General features: G+C 49.5%; 1 protein-coding gene across 2 annotated transcripts in view; it reads left to right on the top strand.

Annotated features, from left to right (window-relative positions):
* Positions 1–501: 501 nt before the first annotated feature.
* Positions 502–21020, top strand: part of ephb6 (eph receptor B6) — a 22797-nt gene continuing 2278 nt past the window's right edge. The window contains exons 1-15 of one of the 2 annotated variants that reach the window (XM_011605860.2): positions 502–634; positions 7422–7486; positions 10555–10827; positions 11448–11617; positions 11710–12005; positions 17741–17896; positions 18229–18500; positions 18751–18832; positions 19492–19616; positions 19697–19859; positions 19954–20068; positions 20159–20214; positions 20316–20432; positions 20508–20755; positions 20840–21020. The exon at positions 20840–21020 is cut by the window's right edge and continues 38 nt beyond it. In XM_011605860.2, the coding sequence (XP_011604162.1) occupies positions 577–634; positions 7422–7486; positions 10555–10827; positions 11448–11617; positions 11710–12005; positions 17741–17896; positions 18229–18500; positions 18751–18832; positions 19492–19616; positions 19697–19859; positions 19954–20068; positions 20159–20214; positions 20316–20432; positions 20508–20755; positions 20840–21020 (2377 nt within the window). In that variant the 5' untranslated portion in view covers positions 502–576. The remainder of the gene's footprint in view (positions 635–7421; positions 7487–10554; positions 10828–11447; positions 11618–11709; positions 12006–17740; positions 17897–18228; positions 18501–18750; positions 18833–19491; positions 19617–19696; positions 19860–19953; positions 20069–20158; positions 20215–20315; positions 20433–20507; positions 20756–20839) is intronic. The other variant, XM_029838868.1, reaches the window with a different exon arrangement.

Here is a 21020-nt window from a genome sequence, read left to right as displayed (position 1 = left end):
AGATCAGGAAGGAGGTGGGGGGGGGGAAGGAGTTGGACGCGCTCTCATGCCACAGCTTGGAAAAATACAAGTTAGCGCTGCGCGCAGACGTGTGCGCGCCTCCACAGACTGGAGCGCAGCCTGCCAGGACGGCCTTGTAAAAATATGTGTGAGGATTTAGAGGATCTGGAAATGACATCGTCAGACGGGTCCGGACAGTTGTTTCCTAGACCAGGCGAACTCGTTTATTAATCCCGAACCTCTTTGTCGTCACTCCCTCCTTTCACTTTGGAAAGAAGAAAACCTCTCATTTTAACCCCCCCCCCCCCCCCCCCCCCCCCATCTCTCTGACAACCCCGCTTTGTTTACATCCTTATTGTTTCGTAATTTTCTTCTCTCAATATTTTCCTCCTTCCCTCATTCAATCACCTTTCTCTCTGAGCCAGCAGACTCCACCCCCTCCCCGTCTCCCTCCCTCTGCCTCTCGCTCCCTTACACACACACACACACACACACACACACACACACTTTCCCTTCCGTCACGCTCTCTCTCTCGCTCTCCCTCCCTCTGTCTGTCAGTGTCATTCCGTAGTGGAGATGTGGAGGGTCTTTCTGCCTCTCTGTCTGTTTTTCCAGCCTAATTCAGCTGAGGAAGGTAAGGAGCAAACTTTTCCCATCTTTGCTGTGGTTCCCTCAGGAGCTGTGGTTCCCCATCGTGAGCTTCCTTTCTGGAATATCTGTCAGAATGCGCCTCTCTGGAAATGACTCTGACTTTGATTCAGGCTCACTTTTTTTTATTCGGGCGACCTCCAGGACCACTAAAACTGTTTCACCTCCTCAGTACGTGTTCGCGTGCGTGTTGTGTTGCGCACGTCGCATCTGCGTGTTTGTGCGTCAGTGCGCGCTGGAGTCAGACCCCGACTGCTGCCTGTTCTCTATCGGAATCTATCAGGCTCCTGCAACAAAAGGATATGGAAATAAGGCGGGAGATGGAAGAATAATAAGTTGTTCTTGCAGTTTCACCCCCCGCCGGGTGTGCCACTCACAGACCCTCCACCACACACACACGCGCACACACGCACACAACTTTTCCCCCCTCGTCTGTATACTTTCAGATTTAATGGCTCCAAATGAGTCAGCAAATGGGTCGTGCAAGTGCATCAGAGGGGCTGAAGTCAGAAGTCTGGCGGGTTCCGTGAGCACTCGAACCGAATTTAAACCCCGCGCGTGTGCTTGTACACCAGCGTGCATCATTAAATGTGCACGCTTCGCAGGGTGCTTCCTGCAGGAGGGCAGGATGTGTCTGGAGTCGGCACGCACGCGGTTACTTTTGCGGGACCGGAGCGCACGCTGGATAGAGCCGCACCTGTTTGCGCTCGTCTCCCAGTTGGCTTTCGTGTACTGGGAGTTGTGGCTCGGCGCGTGTGTCGGTTACAGTCTGGAGCAGAGGTAACTTACACGTGTCGGTCCGAGCCGCGTTTGTAACAGATGGCCCGCATTAACGTGACAGAGGGACGGAGCGCGCCGCGTCCGCGGCCCACTGACGGACGTGTGATTGAAATAGAGCCCCTCGTAATACAGTATTAACCTAAAATGGTGACCTCCGCATAAAGCCATAGAAATGGGGGATTTGTGTCTGCCGTTGGAAACATGTCTGCCGGGTTTACTCTCATAACCAACCGTATTTCCTTTGTTTAAAACCTCAAATCACCGGGAGGAAACAGCCGGAGAGTCAGAAACCTGCGAGCAGAGGTCGTGACACTGTCGCACGCTGCGTGTTGAGGTGTTTGCCAGCATCAGTTGTGCGGTGAGATACAGTGAAGTGGTGAACCTTTTCAGCCTGTGAACAGTGGGATCGGGGGTTTGCGTGCACGGTGCACACGAACGCAGCACGCCTCTGCAGAAGGCACACCTGATGCCCCTCCAGCTCATCACGGATGAGCAGAGATGCTGTGATGCGGCTCCCAATGAACCCGGAGACATGGAGCAACCTGGGAATTCTTTATTTCTTTCATTATTCTTACACTCTTACCTGAAACAGACAATCAGCCGACAGCCACATTTTTTCCGACACCAGCTCAGCCAAACTATCCACAACCTCTTGGAACAGAACATGCATCACAAAACGTCTCGCCAACATCTCTGTTGACCAAACACTGAGTCATTATCTCCCAAAATGTCAGCCTGGCACATGTGCCAAACCACGTGTTCGCGTCCTGACATTTGGGATTCTGGTCCGATTCCGGATCAGAATCTGATTAAACCCCAGGAATGTTTAATCCAGACAGACGTGACTGTCACGGTTCATCTGGAAACAGGTTTCACAGTCACACACTGGCTTTAATTTAAAGAAATAGAGGGATGATCCCAGAGAGATTTTTATTATCACCTCCTGCCAGACAAACACAGCAGACCGGCTGAGCCAGCACCCACCTGTCAGAGAACAAATACCCAGTTTATTCCTCGGCTCTGAGGACACGTTCGGGTTATTAACGCCAAACTATTGACTGAAAACATCAAACTAGGTATTTCACATATTTACTTCGTTATAATGCGTTATGCTCCTGAAGAAAAGGATCTGATATGGACGTTTTCAGAGATCTGCTGATCCTGGGATCACTCTCGGGTCCCTGATGGAGCGATTCATGGATCCAGTTTGGTGCTTTATGGAAATTTGCACTATTGTATCAGCGGGAAAATGGTGGTGGTGGTGGTAGTGGGGGGGTGGGGGGGGGGGGGGGGTAGTAGATCCAGCTTGTTTGGCATAAAGAGCCCACCAGGCTGTATAAAATGTGATCTGTTTACAGTCTCACCTTAAGGTCATCCCAAATCGGCAGGATTTAATTAGACTGATCATTTTCCTAATCCCGGGTGTGATAAGCTGCCTTTTCGGACTGTAAACCAGAGAAAATGCCTTAAGAAAACAAGCAGCACGACAGTCCCAGCAGGGCCGTGGCAGATGCCACTGAGAAGCCAGCGGAGGGAAGCGGGCGCCGCAGCCTCGCCGCCGCTGACACCGCAGCACTTTGCTGTGACCGCGCGTTATTTTTAGCGGCGTGTTTGCCCGTCATTTTCAAAGGCGCGTTCATTTGCTGCCGCCGGGAGCTCGGTAAAGACATTAGGACCACTTTTCCCTCGCGTGATTCACATATCTGCCATTCGCGATACGAGGGGCCGAAGGCCTCAGGTGGCTTCGCGCCAAGACTCTCTGCTCCGAGTCAGTCAATGTCATCGCCACGGCTAATCCGCCCGGGCAGACGGGGACCCACTCGGAGCCAAAATGTAGCGGGGAGACGAACTTTGTGGTGCGGGCCATTACAACGCGGCGGAATGCAGATTCCGGTTTTGGGTTTCAAATTAAAGCTAATCTTAGCGGTTTGCGTGCTGGCACCATCCGAACGGGGCGAGGGCTTCGATGGCTCTTCCTAAATGTCACAGCGAGCGACTCCAGCTCATATTTACTGTCTCGCTGAGGTGAGATGAGGTTAGAAACATGTCTCGCAGCAGCCAGGTCTTCTCCATGAGGCGGATTGGCCTTCAAACGGAGGGAAGCACTGGAGCACGCTGTCCAAACGATTTCACTGCAGTGGAATTTACAGGGTCTAATTACAGACTGGTGACTGTTTATTCAATTTAATAATACCCACGTTTTTACAGTCCTGATCATTTGTGAAAGTGTCCTTACTGGAGACAAATGCTTAGAATAACTTCACCTCCAAGCTTGCTATTGTAATTAGCCTTCAATAGCTTATCTTAGCTATAATTCCAGTTACAAAACCACAAATCTGCAAGTTTTTCAGTTGCTACATACCAGTGTGGTGGAATCTTATATTTATCTGATTTCTTCTTCTGTGGTTGTCTTTCTTCTACATTTTCCCTACATATCCAGGAATTCCCTGAAGGTGTATTTACCTGGGAACGTTTAAATAAAAACCATAATCAGTCACAGCAGAGGTCTTCATTTCAGGATAAGAATCACTTTGGCTCAGATCTGCTCCTGCCTGTGCTTGTTGCTGCCTGCTGCAGCCCCGCCACCGACTCCAGACCTGTCGGCTGCATCTGCGCTTTCATCGAGCTTAATCGCTGCAGAACTTTTTCTCCTTCGTTTCAATAACTCCCTTTGACACGTGCATGCTTATTCCTGGAACCACGTTAATCCCCTTCCTGTCTCGGTCTCCTACCCACCTCCTCCTCCTTCTCCAGCCTCCACCCTGTCTTGGCGTATCTCTCTCTCCCTCTCTCTCATTGCTGCGGTGGCCTGTAATGATGGTTTGGGGAAGGCCTCGTCCTGGGCCTGCTCACTGTGGGTGGGAGCAGCTGGAGCGCACACAGAACGATGGAGAAGGGTGGATGAGTGGACAAAACACACTTTAACCGCAGACCAAAGTGCCTGCGGGCACTCTGGGCCTTTTTGTGAGTGAGCTGAAACCTGTCGTTACCTGTGAGCTCGACGGCTCCCGTCGGTGTTAAGTTCTATTTCACGCTGGCACCCACTCACCCTTCCAGCCTGTTCGTATGAACGCCGAAATTGAAATCCTCTCCTGAGTGTCAAGAGGGCTCCATCGCCTGGAAAACGATGGGGCGAAAGTGCCGCGATGGCGTCCGCGTCGCGCCCGTGCGGTGGAGAGCGGCGGCGGCGGCGCTCCGGGAGGCAAAAAACGCTCGCAAAGAGTGAGAGGGAGGGGTGAGGGAGAGCTGGGGGTGGGGAGGTCACCCAGCTGGAGCGAACATTCGAGTGGCAGAGGGGAGCGTCAGGAGGAAACGGGTCAGCGCTCCACAACGCCCACGGCGCACAGGCACAGAGGCGCTGGCGAACGCAGCCGCGTCCTCCAAAACCGGTCCTCGTCTTTGCGTCTATTGTCTTTGGTTCAGAGGAACATCAATAATGGAGCGTTGGATATATGCTCATTAAACGTACAGCGAGGCAGCCCTCCCGTCGCCACGCTTTGGATGAATAATACACACGTGCACGGGGGGAGATGAAAGGAGTGGGAGGTATCGGAGTAAGAGGAGCAAAAGGCCGGGCAGACGTGAGAGACGAGGTGCATTAATACAGCACTCAGGTCCAGATTGCAGACTCAGCGCTTCCCCGAAACTGTCGCGGACAAACTTTGAGTGTCTTGGCCGGAAGGTGGACCAATAACGGAGACGCTGAGTTAAATAAAGGGGCTTTTACTGCCAAGTGTCCCTGTCAGGAGTCGTCGCTCTCGTTCGTTCATCACTCACACACATAAACACACACATAAACACACACACACACACACTCCCATCCTCTGTCTCGGCGGTGCCGACTTTCATTGTACTTTTATTTCAGTTTAACCCAAACTCTTAACCCTGAGCCTTAAACTTAAATCTCATCTCGACCCACAGTAACCCCTGACAGGTGTGTGTGACACCCCCACTCGACACACATCTTAGCACGCCGTAGTGAATTTTTCAACTTGCTAATGTCATGAAATGAGACACGCATGAAGCCCTCCGAACGCCCGTTCATGTAAACCTCGTGTACAGCAGGAGAGAGCCGAGGCGGCGCGAGGACCTGTGGTCCCCGGGGCCCCCGCGACAAGAAGCTAAATTGTAGAGGCATAAATATTCATGTCAAAATAGTCAAATATATATTATTAATGCATGACTCTGCCCTGAAGCGCAGGGTTAATTGAATTTGTGATGACACATTTGCAGCATGCGTGTGTGTGCATGTATGTGTGTGTGTGTGTGTGTGTGTGTGTGTGTGTGGTCTCATCTGATATAAATAGGATGTTGCCTAATGAGGTCAGAAAACATGTTATGTATGATTGGTTGTGATTCATGCATGATATGTTTAGATAAGTAATTATCGTTTATCATGCTGACAAATGACAGACAGCAGATAGAAATCACAACTGTCACACACACACACACACACACACACACACACACACACACACACACACACACACACACACACGCAGGTGTTTCTTTTAGCCCATCCCTTGAACAAGTCAGACTAAATTAAAAAACAGAGGTTGAACTGGCACAGTTCCATTGAGAATGTGTGTGTGTGTGTGTGTGTGTGTGCGTGGGACGGGGGGTGGGGGGTTGCATTATTAACTGCTGCCTTGTATAAGACCACTTTAGTTCAGTTGTTCCTAATAAAGTGCTGATGGAGCGTCCGCAGATGCGACGTGTTGAACAGGGAAAGGTGTGTCACTAATGGACGTCGTCCTCCTCCTGGCCGACACCCCGGCTGGCCGGACTTCGGGGGCTTTTAACCCCCCCTGGGCCCAGCGAGTCCAGCAGCCAAGGCCGTTGTGCCGGGTACCGTCCGTTCTGCTGCCCGTTGCTGCCTGTAAGCCGGTGCTGTCGCCGAGCGTTTGTGATCCCCTCTTGATGCGTTTGATAACGTTCCAGTTTCTGGAGGGACCTCCTCAGAAAATGTGTTGGGGGGGGGGTACAGATGGGAGGAGGTGGGGGGGCTGGGAAAGAAAAAAGAGTAGGATTTGCTGGGTCTCCATCTCTAAGTATAATCCTAAAATAATAGACTAATGGGCAGTCAGAGGTCAGAGTGAGTGGCTGCCGTGCAAAAACCTCCATTTTGTCGTGAACTTTGTATCTGGATGCACACGGATCTGATCCAGGACCAGGATCTGATCCAGGACCTGGATCTGATCCAGGACCTGGATCTGATCCCTCGTGTGCACACGCCCACGCCCGCAGCCCTTCAGGTGTTTCGAGTTTTGCCTGATGAAAGCTGAAGTCCATCTGGGTTAGGGTTAGGATTATCCTCAGACATCACAGCGATGTTTGTTTTGGTTTTGCCACCTCTCCTACGCCCAGGCGGCGTCTTTCAGCTCGCCGAGGACAGACGGAACATCAGCCGCTGCAGTTTTGGAGCGATAATGGAAAAATACGCTGGCTTCGGTCTCGTGTGTCAAGCTGCCATGTGTCAGCACTCAGCGCGCGCGTGTGTGTGTTTTCTCTGCCAATTTGCCTTTCAGAGCACTCAGTCCGACAATTGAATTAGGTGAAAATTCATTTCGACGTAACAGCCGCACACTTGTGCGAGAAATGGGTCCAGGCTTGTTGGAGACAGAAGAACAACCAAAGTTCCCCTGAACCCAAAACAGGAGGAGCATCAACGTGCAGGGTTCTACCAGATCTGACTGTTTTGGCCTTTTAAAGTTACGGGATTTGACCTTTAATCCTGACGATCTATCAGGTCAATAAGTTAAAATTCTTTAAACTCGGGGGTCTTTGCGCCAACACGCGTCGTCACTCAGATGAGGTCTGACAGATGTGCACAGCTGGAGCGCCCCCTAATTTCCTCACACGGGGGAGAAGAACGCGCATTCGCGACGGCTCTTCAGCAGGTCCCTGTTTGTGCTCCACGAAACGACTGAATGAATGATCGCACCACTGTGTTTAATATTTCTGTCTTTGTCTTTGTCCCTCCCACCTGTCAGTGATGCTGCTGGATACAACAGAGTCTACCTCAGAGCTGGGCTGGACCACCTATCCGGACACGGGGGTAAGCATCTGCCGGAGCAAAATCCTCCTTCAGCGGACGATGGCGCTGCCTTTCGAACACTTGCGAGGCTCTACTTCATCATCTCTGTTGCCATCTGTTGGAGTTGAAGCTGCTTGACAAGTGCATCTGTGTCACATCCACCCCCAGCGCGCGTCAGTCTTGCCTTAATGGTCTCATGTGGGTATTTAACAGGAAGTGAGGTCAGGAGGTTCAGCTGTGTGACACGGTTTTGATCTTGGTGGTTCCAGGACTGGCCCCATCCCATAGAAGCAGCAGATTTGAAGGTACAGGCTCAGGTTAACTGCAGCATGTGACCTCCTGACATTGATCGGTGGGGCTGTCGGCGGTTGGCGTGCAGACGACCTTGGCCAACCTGCGCCCCCCTCGTGTTAGGGCGTATTCCTGTGTGACGTGATCGGAACATGGCTCTCTTACTGTCGAGCTGCTTTTCATTCAGGGTTGATGCGTCGCCTCGAGACGTGGAAATACGGCACACGGGTGTGTGCGAGGGGGCCCATTTGTGCGTGTGCGCTCGCATGACTTCACCGGGGGTCGGCTCCCGGGTCAGGTCAATTCATCCATCCGAGTGATGGAGCCTCGCTTCTAATATGTCTCGCAACTGCGCACGTACGTCATGTTTCCTGCGACAATCTTTGTGATCATCTGTCAAACTGTGCAGGGAATTCCTGCCGCGCCCCCGATTAGTGGATTTAAGAAGCAAAAGAAATAAACTCAGCATGTTTCGAGTAAATTTAGCACGTTTCAAACTGGAAACACATCGGTGTCGGAGATAAACTGGGAAACCTGCACTCACAGTAAGTTGCCGCTCATCTTCCTCCGAACCTGAGCTGTACATCTCTGAGGCTGCTGGGCCTAAATATACATGAGCTTTGAATAATTAGGACCTCGCGTGTTTGGGATTTTTGAGCACTGTGTGTGAGTGTGTGTATGTTCTTGTACTTGTTCAAATACTCATTCTACTAGCAAAGTAAGGACATTTTGGGGAAGGGAAAGAATTTTCCCACAACTTCAAAGGTTGGTTTGAGGGTTGAGACATGTTTTTTTTGGGTTGAGGTCAGAACTGGATTTAGTTTAGAGTAAGGGTCAGTGTTAGGGTCAGAGGGGTTAGTTGATATGTTAGGGTTGTGTAGGGTTAGGATAAGAAGTTGCTTAATGCATTATCTCGATCGAAGTCTCTTCAAGGATAGAAATACAAGGACGTGTGTGTGTGTGTGTGTGTGTGTGTGTGTGTGTGTAATTTCTTTTCTTCATGGTTTGTGGATGAAAAGTGCTCCCGAGATGGAGGTATGGTTATTTGACCGGGAGCGCAAAGCTGCGAGAGCGAGAAAGAAAGAAAAAGAAAAAAGGAGATTGCGTGTGTGCACGCTCGTGCGCGATAACCACTGATGTGCTTTTCTCTGCACGGCCCATCTTTTCTCCAGTTTGAGGGTCTTCCGTGGAGATCTTCCATCACCTCCTCGTTTGTTAAAAGCCGCCACCATTTGGCCGTTTTCTCCTCCTCTTCCGCTCCTCTCTTCACATCCCTCCTTTTTGTTTCAACCGAATTTTCACTCTGTTTTCCTTGTGAGGCACCGGCAGATTCGGGTTTCGTGTGTGTGGGCGTGCACGGGCATATGTCTGGGGATATCTGTGCGTGCCTGTCTCAGCTTCTCCGTGTTTGTGCTGCGTCCGAGGCCTTTCCCCTCTGTCCCTGGAGAGGCTGCTCTCCGGCTCCCTGGCATTTCGGTTCAAATTAAATCACAGAGATGAGTCGAAACTCCCCCCCCCCCCCCCCCCTTTCCGACGCTCAAACCCTCCTCCCTAATCTGTCCCATATTTTTTTTCCTCTTCTCTGCTTATAAAGGAAGCAGAAAATGAGAGTGGCAGGAGTGGACTAGGGAGGGGAAAGAGGAGGTGGGGCTGTAAATTCGGGGTCACAAATCAAATGAAAACAGCTTGTTTTAAAAGCAAAGGAACACTTTTACTAGTGCGATTTACCGTTTTAGCTCCATAATTTTGCTTTTTCCTGGACACGCCGACGCTCAGACTGACCACGACTGACCCTGCGTCGCATCCTTTTCCTTCCTCTCCCACACAGACTGACAGCAGCCCTGACATTTTTCTCTCGGCCCACTGGCGCTCCGGCGGTTCTAATTCCACCAAATATGAGAACAATCTCTCACGCCACTAACATTTAGCATATTCCACAGTGGGGATAAAAAAAAGACAGACACAAGCACGAAAGCAAATATCTTAAAGAAAAAAAAAAAAGGTCGTCGAATGCACCCTGAGAGGGTGTCAAGACCTTTTGTCCCCTTCTTATTGTTGCGGTGAGAATAATGATGATGAGGGCTAATACGCAGTTCCTGCTTGTCACGCAGGGCTACACAGTCGTAGAACTGAGCCTTTTCATCCTTTCAGACGCCGTTCGGCCGACAATAATTGCTGCAACTAAGCTCTGGGCCCACATTTACATGCTGGCCCACTAGGAGAAGTCTGGATCGGCATCGTGTCTCTGCTCCGCTTCTGCGTCTTCCAGGTTTTTTTGCCTTCTGTAAAATAACAATAGAGTCTGCCCGTGTGATTACACAACAGCTGCCGCATGGAAGACACGCAAGTGTCCGCCACCTGCCACACGGGACAAAGGAACACACACGAACGCCAACAGCGCAAGCGAAAATGTAGCCACATGTCATATTAATCTGGGTCTGTGTGCTTGTGCAACTCTAACATGGACGTTAAGGAGTTCGCCATCGCGTTTCGCTGCTGTTTAACACATTTGGCTGCTTAAATACTTTAATATGACGGAAATTGAACTTAATCAGTCTTTCTGCTCTGCATTTTAGATCATTGCGCTATAGTAAAAAGGGTGACGTAGGTGACCTTCTGGTCCCACAGTGAGTTAAAGTGGTTTAAATCGATTAATTTACTTATCAACTTAGCAAGATTGTGACATTGAGATGAGCTCCTTCAATGGGACTAGCAATAGCTTCCTACTGGGTAATTCTGAGGGGGGGGGCGTGAATTATTATACCAACATTCTCATGATTCGTCTTTGTCTCCCTCAGTGGGATGAGGTCAGCATCCTGGACGACCGGGGAAAGCTCATACGAACCTTTGAGGTCTGTAATGTCAACCAAAATCCCCGGGTGCAGGACAACTGGCTGGCCACGCCGTTCCTGTATCGCCACGCGGCTCCACGGGTGTTTGTCACACTGCGTTTCTCCGTGCGCGACTGTGCCAGCCTGCGAACACCATCACCCACCTGCCGGGAAACACTTACCCTGTTCTACAAACAGGCGGACAGCCAGAGAGAGCTGGAGAGGACCTGGATGGCCGAGGTGAGGTGCAACGCTTGTTGATGTGATGGAGTCGTTAGTGTCTGCGTACAGAGCAAAGCCGATGATCTGGCAGCCATCTTGAGTTTGAGGAAAATCTCAAACTCAAGATGGCTGCCAGATCATGCAGATGTTCATGGCTGGCGTTCATGCAGCCATGGCCACGAACCCATCAAGAAAACGATGCTAACACAACTTTCCGATGTAGCGACCACTATTGCACAAAAGGGCTACACCTGAAATCGCACCAAACCTAATTAATTCATCATCATTTTGCCCATCATGTGGGGCCATTTCTGAGGTGGAATGTCCTCATTAACCAGATGTCCCTCTGTTCATCAGGTGTGCAGGAAGAGCAGGTTTAGTCTCGATGGTTAAGTGCCCCGTAACGCAGTTTTCGTTGATGCTACACCAGCATTATGATCTTGATATTTGTGAATTATTATATACATTATATAGGTATTGGATCATTGTGTTGTTTTCAGGGGCCTTTGGAGCCATCGAGGTTGAACCTCCAGGATCCTCAAATCCTGATGTAGACCTTGACTTGACGATGTCGTGGTTTTCCCTCCATATGTTGACGTTGTCCCACTCCCCTTCCACTCCGCCTGTCCTCGTTTTAGCCGTCCACTAATGAGAAAGAGACGAGGGAGGGCTGGGTCAAGATCGACACCATCGCGGCCGATAAGAGCTTCTCCAAAGTGGAGCCCAGCTCACCTCATCAGTATCAGCCCAACAGATACAGCCGCATCAACATCAAGACGCGGAGCTTCGCGCCGCTCACTCGCAAAGGGTAAAATCGCTGCACGTCCTGCTGGGACTGCCTACCGACCGAGCGCCCCCCCCACCCTCATGTCTTAATCATCCTCTGGACTTTTGTTTCAGATTCGTCCTGGCCGTCGTCGACAGCGGCGCGTGCGTTTCGCTGATGGGCGTGTCCATTTTCTACCGCCGATGCCCGGCCACCAGCCTCTACCTGGCGTCCTACCCGGCGACCCCCTCGGGGGCGGAGCCGACGGCCTTGGTTCCGGTGAGCGGAACGTGCGTGGCCCACAGTAAAACGCAGGGAGGGACCCCCCCTCGTATGCACTGCAACGCTGAAGGCGAGTGGATGGTTCCCGTCGGGGGATGTGTGTGCGATGAAGGCCATGAGCCAAATCTGAACGGATCTGCCTGCCTGGGTAAGCCAGACCAGAAACAAACATTTCCCCAGGTTTACAATGTTACATAGACTCTTGTCCACTGGTTTCATGGGGGAGGGGGTTCTATTACAGCTCTACCCTCATCTGCTGGAGCGTTGGTGCCCCAGGTTGAACATGCACAGTATCTCTCCCACAACATCTGCTCTCACATCCACGAGCTGATTCATTTCTCAGCCCCAAACTTTCAACTTCTGTAGCTGTTTCTGAGCTTTTTTGCTGGATTTCAGACTCCTGAAGCCTCGTTTGCATATTTAGGCGCTAATAATTTAGATGAAATAACTCTGTGACCGGGACTAGACCTACTGCAAGCTCGAGGCTGAAGTTGTGCAACCTCAAATGTTCTTTTACAACTTTTTAGGGATGAGCTGGTCTCCTTCATTGTGCCGTTTGGGGTATTTTTGGCGCGGATCAATACTGAGAGAAGCTGCTGTCGCTATGACGCACTGCTGCGTTTGATGGAGAGACCAAACAAGTAAACATGAGTCGGACCGTGTCGAGAGGCGCAGCCTCAGCACCGCATCTATGAGGACGTGAGCTCAACGTGGCCGCCATCATTAGGGGGGCTTTTACAGGCTGGTCTTCAGAGAGAAGAAGGGAACAGCTCCTGAAGTGGGAACGGGCAGAACAGCCTTGATCAGAAGTGTTTCACACCCTCAGAAATAATCCTAAAAAAAAAAAGAGGAAGGAAGAATTTAGGAGATGCACACAGAGGCAGGAAGGGACGTATATGGAGAAGAGAGAGAAGCACAGCGAGGGAGAGAGAGAAGTGACACATTTAGGTCATGGCGATGTAATGGCCACTCGCCTGTGAACTAGTGACAGAAACCGCAGGGGCTAAGGGGGGGAGGGGCAGCGGCGAGAGGCGGGAAGAGAGTGAAGGACAGGAGGGAGGCAAGTTGACCAAAGTTCCGAGGAGGCAAGAATTCTCAGGTGCGAAGAGATGGCGGCCGCTCCCGTGCACGCTCGCACGCACGGCGTGGCTGTCGAGGCCCGAAGACAGATTAAGGCAAAAAAAAAAAAAAAGGAAAACCAACAAAAACCTAGCAGGCATTCGAATGGCTGCAGTCGGGCCGCATCCGGGCTTTGGGAGCGCTCCAAATCTAACGAAAGCCGGCACAATTAATTCTCCCATCCTGCCCGGTCAGCTGTGAAACGCGTTCACCAGCTTTTGTGGTACGTTCGCCGCACTCTGCCCGCCACTTGCGTTTGCCTGCGTTTGATTGATATTTACTGACAATTTGCCCCCTTGAAATAGTGTTGCCGGAGCAAAGGCCTCCGCTGTCTGCCCGGGACCGATGCGGCGCACTGTTGCCCACCTCCGATATAATTGTGGTCTGCTGATCACTTCATTACGCTCTTGTTCTCTCCGGGTCTGTTAATAAAAGAGGCAGATGGCTGGCATGGCACAGCAGTTGGCGAGGGTTTTCAGCATTAGCTCAGCGCCCAATTATCCTCAAAACACCTAAATATTGCTCTATTTTACAGCCTCTGGTGTTGCAGGAAGAGCAGAACGGGAAATTATAGCCTGTGACACTCCGAAGAACTCTTTTAATCGAGCATTTCACGTTGTTTAACGCCCGTTTAGGGTGAATTATAATGTTGCTGTCTGTAAAGAGCCGTGCTGGGATTTGAGCTGTTTCACTGCAGCGCTTCAGCGGGGTGTCCCATGAGCCCTCTCGCGGGTATTTTAATTAAGTCCTCAAGTCTCCTGTGGATATTTCAGTGTGAAATGATTAGTTTTAACCACAGACAGCACTTTGGGCTGTCTGTTCTGCGGATCCAGGGTCCTCTGTCGTGGTGTTGAGTGGGTTTTTGTCAGGGGAAACTGTGTCTCAGTGAAAACGCTGAGCCGTCGCTGCACAGCGGCGCTCCGTCTTCTGTATTTGGAGGCGTTAATAAGACACTTTGAATGACACTTCGGTTAAAACGGTGTGAAATCTCACAGTCGGCTGTAAATCACATTAAATGAACGCATTGTTTTTCCTGGGGTTTTTTGGGGGTGATCGTCAGGAGAACCCTACAGATCATTTTGAAAAAAAATCTGTTTAATCACAAGAACATCTGGTTCATACACGATCACTTTGGGGAAAATAAAGTCGGAGGCGGACGGCAGCTGTCTGCAGACACTCTCACGCCAAACGACGCGTTCGTTTGTCTTTCCGCGTATTTTTCCCACGAGGCAGACAGCAGGGGGAAGGCGGAAAACACCACCGAGCGTGAGACGCAATTACACCTGCGATGGAATATGAAATATTCCTTTACTTCATCATCGCTGCGTCCTTGTCCAGGGCCTGGACCGTCGGCGATGCTCGACCTGGACTGGCTGAAAATTAAATAAGATCCCAACATTATTGGATTCTTCCAGAAAATTAACCCTCCTGCCAAAGATTTGGGACAGGGATTAGCACTGGATGCTCAGAGCCAAACTGCTCCGTGCTAAATGAATGTTTCAGCAGGTCAGATTGTCCCGATTTGCCGCCGCGGCTCTGTCTCGTGGCATTAACGCGTCCACGAGACATCCCGAAGCACGCTGGGATTGTTTCCTACGGGCACATTTTGAAAAATAAGGATCAACAGTCACATTTTGGCACATTGCATCCTGACACCAGAGAGCTGCTCCAGTTTTTTTTCTTATGTAATTGTTCATGCTAATTCCAGTCAATATTATCGACACTATTGTTTTTCCAGCCTGTCTGGCTAATTAAAAGCAAGTTTGGGGGAAAACACAGTTGACTGAAATGAACTGTAAAAAGATAAAGACAGTTCAGGTGCGTTAAAATCGCCATCGGTTACTGGTTTCGTCTAAATGACCGGGAAAAACACAAACACTGACTTTTTAAACTTTGGGAAATCATCTGTCTGTTCTCTAAAGAACAAAAGGCTTTATTTCTGGTGTTACTGCTAATTGAAAAAAAAAAATTACCTCCCAGGTTTTTGCTAACAATTAGCTACTGTTAGCTTTCCACTAGCTGCTAATGTCCCAGTTGTCTGATGTTGTGTGGTCTTACATTAAGGTCCCTGGCAGGCAGGCTTATGTCATTGCTTACAGTGTTAGTGGATATACCACATAAAAAATTACTTTAATTAACTCTTATTCCAGAGAGATTCACACTGTGATGTGAGGCTGTTGGAAATTACCCTGAAGTGTGTGTGTGTAATTTCTGTGTGTCCTCTCACTATCATCATGACCCCAATTATGACGTAGGATGATGTACTTTATGTATTATGTATTTTATAAAAATAACATCCATTAATCCAAGTTCTACAAACAGATCCTCTCCCATTATATGCATCTGTATTAGATATCCCATAGATTATTGACGTGTGACACAATTATTGAGATTACTGTGACACAAAGAGAGATATATTTATTGATTCTTTTTAAAAAAGAGTTAAAATAAAAGGTTTCCATATATACTGAATTCAGTTTTGACCACGTGGAGCTGGAATGTAAGAAAATCTACAACATCACTTATGACAGATCACAGTAGACGACAGAATTTAATGGAAATGAAAGATGGAGAGATTAAAGAGGCATTAACTGTCCAATCTGTGTATGTGCGTGTGTGTGTGTGTGTGTGTGTGTGTGTGTGTCTGTGCGTGTGTGTTAGAAGGAGGAGAGAGAGATTATGCTGGAAGCCAAAGGAGGGAATGAGTGCATGAAACTGAGAGGAGAAAAAAAAGGAGAAATTGGGTCAGTGAGCCGCTCACCAACCTATTGTTTTAATATCATTTTACTTACTTTATTTCCTATTTTTCTGTCCATCTCCTTCAAAATTCTCAGGATTTAACTATTGTGAAACAGACGTGAGAAGTCGGAATCCTTTTTTTTAACCTTTCATTATTCATAACTCTGATGTGATGCGTTTAAAATTTAAAACAGCTGCAAAAGATAATGTGTGCGTGCACGGACGTGCAATCGCTGCGGCCTCGTCGGGTTGCTGCAGAATTAAAGTCAAGCAGTTCAGCTGTGACAACAACAACGAGGTGAACAAAGAGACATTTTGGATTCTTTGGATTTTTTTTAATTAACAAAAGAAGGTTTGATGTTTTGACAACTGAGTAACTTCTTTATCCCATTTTTGGTTAATGAGCAAATATGAATCACACGGCTGTCAGTGCTGCTCACACACACACACACACACACACACACACACACACACACACACACACAGAGACACACACACATTCTTATACTTCTATCTTTGTGAAGACCGCCATAGACATAATACATCCCGAGCTCCGCACCCGAACCTTAACCATCACACCCTAATCCCTTACCCTGACCCTAACCTAAATCCAACCCTCAGCCCAACCCTAAAAAATGCCTCAACACTCAAACAGTCCTTTGAGGGCCACCCAAAATGCCCTCCCCTCCCAAAAGCTCCTCACTTTGCCAGGAGAAAGGCTATTTTGGTGCCCGATATTGGCCAAGTACAAGAACAAACACACACATTTGTGTGCCTGCTTATGATGGCCATGAACTGCCCCATTAGCTGCGAGATGGAAACAGAGCTGAATGAAGCCCTCTGCCCCCCCCCACACACCCCCTGTGCCCCCCTCTGGCTGCTGTGATAAGGTGGATGGGCTGATTTGCCTGAGCTCTTAATGGCGACGAGAGGCTTTTGAAGCAAATTCGTGTTCCGTGTCAGAGCCGTAAGAGAACACGTCTGCTGATGTGCAGCCAGGGCATGAAAAATAGAGGAACCTCTCGCTCCTCTTCCTCATTTTTCACCCATCAGCAGATTCTCATACGTATAATCCTGCTGTTCCACCTACAACGGTCGTGGGGTGTCCGTCTTCATGTTCACCCCCAACACTTGTCTCGGGTTTATTCTCCCGACATCCTTTTACTTCTCTCTCCTCTCCCTTTTTTTTTTCTGCGGCTCTTCACACCTGTTCGAAAGCAGAGCCAGCTCACTGAGACAAGTGAGAACACAGAAAGCCTTTTATCTGTTTATTCTTTGCCCCTTTCACCACCAAGCCCTCACAGCACCACTCTACACACACACACACACACACACACCCACACACACACACAGACACACACACACACAAGCAGGATGTGTCAAAAGGGAGATGTGCTACATGCTTTTGATGAGGTTATATAAACAAAGCGTCGGGGTTCACCGCCACCCTCACTCATCCGCCACCTCCTGGAGTGTGTGTGTGGCTCAGGTGTTTATCAGGCGGGTCACTTACACACACGAGCACAAAATCTTCACGCTGTCAGAATGCACACGCACGGTGTTGAATCTAGGTTGCATCTCATACACACAAACACGGAATACAAAAATGCTGCAGGGGCAGGACTGGGTTTACCCCAGTTTGCTCGGTTGTCCCACTGTTGACTTTAAACTATAATATAATCAAGCCTGAAGGTTCCATCAGAATTATCAGATTGCAAATGTAACCTTTAGTCAGCTTCCTGTTTCAGTAACATTTTCTTGCTGAGGCGGAGGGTGATACAGTATATAATAGCGTAAAACCTTGAAAGTGGAATAAGCCGTTGATATTGATTTAAAAAAAAATTCTCTGGTGAATATAATTGTACTCTTACTCATTTAAAAAAAAACAAAAAAACAACAACAACATACAACTGCTTCCCTCAAGGTGAAAGTCTGTTGCAGAGATCAGTGCAGAGAGCGGTTTTCAAACCCTGGGGTGATTCCAGAGTGGCCACTGAACTCAACCCTCCTCACGTCTCTCTCCAGCTTGTCCGGTGGGCTACTTCAAGTCCGTCTCAGGCTCTGCTCCCTGCTCGGTCTGCCCGGCCAACAGCAGAACCAGCCAGGAAGGATCGACTGCGTGTGAATGCCGCAGCGGCTTTTATCGGGCAGCCAGTGATGCCAACTCCTCAGCCTGCACAAGTGAGCTTTGTTAGCTTGTTTGTTTACGCCTGGTTCTCTGGGAGGCGTTCAAGGGGCCTCCTTGGTCATTTATTATTGACTCTGACTGTGGGAACTGAGACATACAGTCACTGAGCAGAAAATACCTTTTATCGGCCATTTCTTAAATTAAATAAATTAGCATTTAACTGCTCCTCTTGTCTGCCACACGTCGTAACATTCCTTCCATTACACCCAACTGTTCAATGTTTCTGCCACATTGCAGCTTCTTTCATATCTTAACCGCTTCAGCAGATGTTCTCATCTTCCACTTTCATTACTTTTGTTAAGCGCCTCCTGTTTGATTCCCTCAGCTCCCCCGTCGGCGCCGGTCTCTCCGAGCTGGGAGTATGAAAGCGGCGACGGAGGGGTGTCGCTAAGGTGGCGCCACCCTGTGGACATGGGAGGCCGTAGCGAGGTCTGGTACGGGGTGGTGTGTCGAATCTGCCCCTCCGCCACCATCACTAATCCGACATCGTGCTCCTGGTGCGGGGAGGGTGTGACCTTCAGCCCCTCCCAGACCAACCTCAAACAAACCAAGGTCACCCTCAACAACCTGCTGACCAGAGTCACTTATCTCATACAGGTATCGGCCTCGGGGATCGGTGACACCGCCAAGTGTAGCCAGAGTAAAGCTAATTTTATAATCAGCTTGTAGTTAAAGTAAAACATTATTTCTTATTTATAAACCGCAACTGTTTCCTATTTGCCTCTGTGTGGCGACTGGCTCGTGCAGCAGCGGCTCAGGCTTTGTTTGTCCGGCACAGTAGGACGTCATTAATGTTAATAGATGAAAAGCTTCACATGTCACATCTGTGTGCTCCTCGCGCTGACAGGTGCAGGCCATGAATGAGGTGTCGGCTCTGAGTCCTTTTCCTGCTCGATACACAAGCATCAATTTCACCACGAGCCAGTCAGGTGAGCACAGAGAGGAGGACGAAAAGGATAGGATGAAAGAGGAAAAACGCTCTGATGCTGATGTTTGTGTGTGTGTGTGTGTGTGTGTGTGTGTGCGCTTCAATGATTGGATGCTGTTTTTTTCTCCTAATCTCTCCCCTTTCTCTATTTCTGCTCCATCTTTCCTCCTCTTGCTCCCTGGACAGAAAGTTGCTCGGGGTTACAATATCCTGTCTGATCCTGTTATGGTCTCCATGCAGGAGGAAAGGGACAAATGAGAACTGGGAAGACAAAAAGACAGACAGAACCAGAAAATAAAGTAGACAAGTCAAGGCTAGAGTGAAGCTCTGTGCAGACAAAAGACGCCGTTTGAAGGTTTTCCCGGATTAATTTAATTAAAAACACTCTTCACAAAAGTAAATAAACTAACACATTCCTGAATCCGCCCTTAGGTTGTTGATTTAATGACAGGAATGCGCGATGGTTCCCAACAGATCCAGGAAGCTTTGATAATGAGTTGCTGTAACTAGATCCTTCATGGCCAACCATATAACCTGATTCCACCCTCATGACCCTGCATTCTTTAACACTGCCCCCTTGTGGCCATTATTCCTGCATCACAACTCGACTAATTAATAGCGGGACAGTTAAAATTTCATCCCGTGTTCCTTTGCCCACAGTTCCCAGTACCGTTCCCATGATGCACCAGCTGAGCCGAGCCCCAGACTCCATCACCCTTTCTTGGCCTCAGCCGGACAGGCCGAATGGGGACATACTCGAGTACCAGCTTCGGTACTACGACAAGGTACATCTGTCTCACCCAGAGGCGTATCTGGGGTCGTTCTGCCGACTCCTCATGCTGTACTGCCTCTCTGCTTCCCTCAGGGTTCTGATGTGGACAGTGCGGCGAGCATGTACAGTGAGACCAACACAGTGACCGTCGGCTCCCTCGTCGCCGGATCCATATACGCCTTCCAGATACGAGCTCGTAATGAGCGAGGCTACGGCCCCTACAGCAACACCGTCTACTTCACCACGCTGCCTCTGGGTATTACACCTTCACAGATCATCACCGTGGTTGCCACAAAACTGAGATGGGGAAAGATTTTTGAAAACTAGTGGTGTGCTTCTATTCCTCACAGAGGAACACTCGCACCAGATCCAGAATCGACTCCCTCTGTTGGTCGGATCAATAATGGGCGGAGCAGCATTTCTCCTGGTGGTTATAGCGATTATAGTCGTGGTGGTGTTTCGCAGGTGCTTCAGAATGTCGCATCATCAGTTAAATGAGTTATTCTGTCAACGAGGAGCACGCGTTAATGGTTTGTTTGCTCTTCTTTGAGGCAGTAAGAGGAGGGAGAGCCCGTACAGCAACAGACTCCAGAGGTACATCAGCAACAGAGGTGAGTGTCACTCGTTATAAAGGTACAATTAAAGAGTCCAACCAAAAAGGCTTGTTTCACATAGATGGTTTGATCCGTAACATATTTGCTTTGATATGAAGGTGGAGTTAAGTATTACGTTGACCCATCCACGTACGAGGACCCCAGTGAGGCTGTCAAAGAATTTGCCCGTGAAATTGATCCCACGCACCTGAAGATTGAGGAGGTAATCGGAGCAGGTAGGCCCTAGTTTTCCATGAACGCTGGTTACCCTGGATGGAAGCTGTGGTCACAACCGGTTTGTTCCGCTCCAGCTCAGTTCGGGGAGGTCTCACGAGGCCGCTATCGTCCGATGGGTCGCAGAGAGGTCTTAGTGGCTGTAAAGACCCTTCGCTGGGGGGCTTCCGACAGAGAGAAGGGGATGTTTCTGAGCGAAGCGGGGGTCCTGGGACAGTTTGACCACCCCAACGTCCTCAAGCTGGAGGGCGTGATTACCCGTACCCCCCCAGAGAGGATCGTCACTGAATTCATGGAGAATGGGCCGCTGGACTCTTTTCTCAGGGTAAGACGACAAAACGGCCGTTAACTTTTAAGGCGTCGCGCATCACTGACCTCACATTTAAATGATCCTATTGTCTTCGTCTAGGAGAACGAGGGTCAGTTCAGCGTTCTGCAGCTGGTTGGGATGCTCAGAGGCATCGGGGCAGGGATGCGGTACCTCGCCGAGAGAAACTTTGTCCACCGGGACCTAGCGGCTCGAAACGTGCTGGTCAACTCCAACCTGGTCTGCAAAGTCTCTGACTTTGGACTCTCCCGACTTATGAGAG

Source organism: Takifugu rubripes, chromosome 7 (assembly GCF_901000725.2).
Source record: "Takifugu rubripes chromosome 7, fTakRub1.2, whole genome shotgun sequence".
NCBI lineage: Eukaryota > Metazoa > Chordata > Actinopteri > Tetraodontiformes > Tetraodontidae > Takifugu > Takifugu rubripes.
Note: the sequence above shows the minus strand (reverse complement) of the source record. Positions and strands in the feature narration are given on the sequence as shown.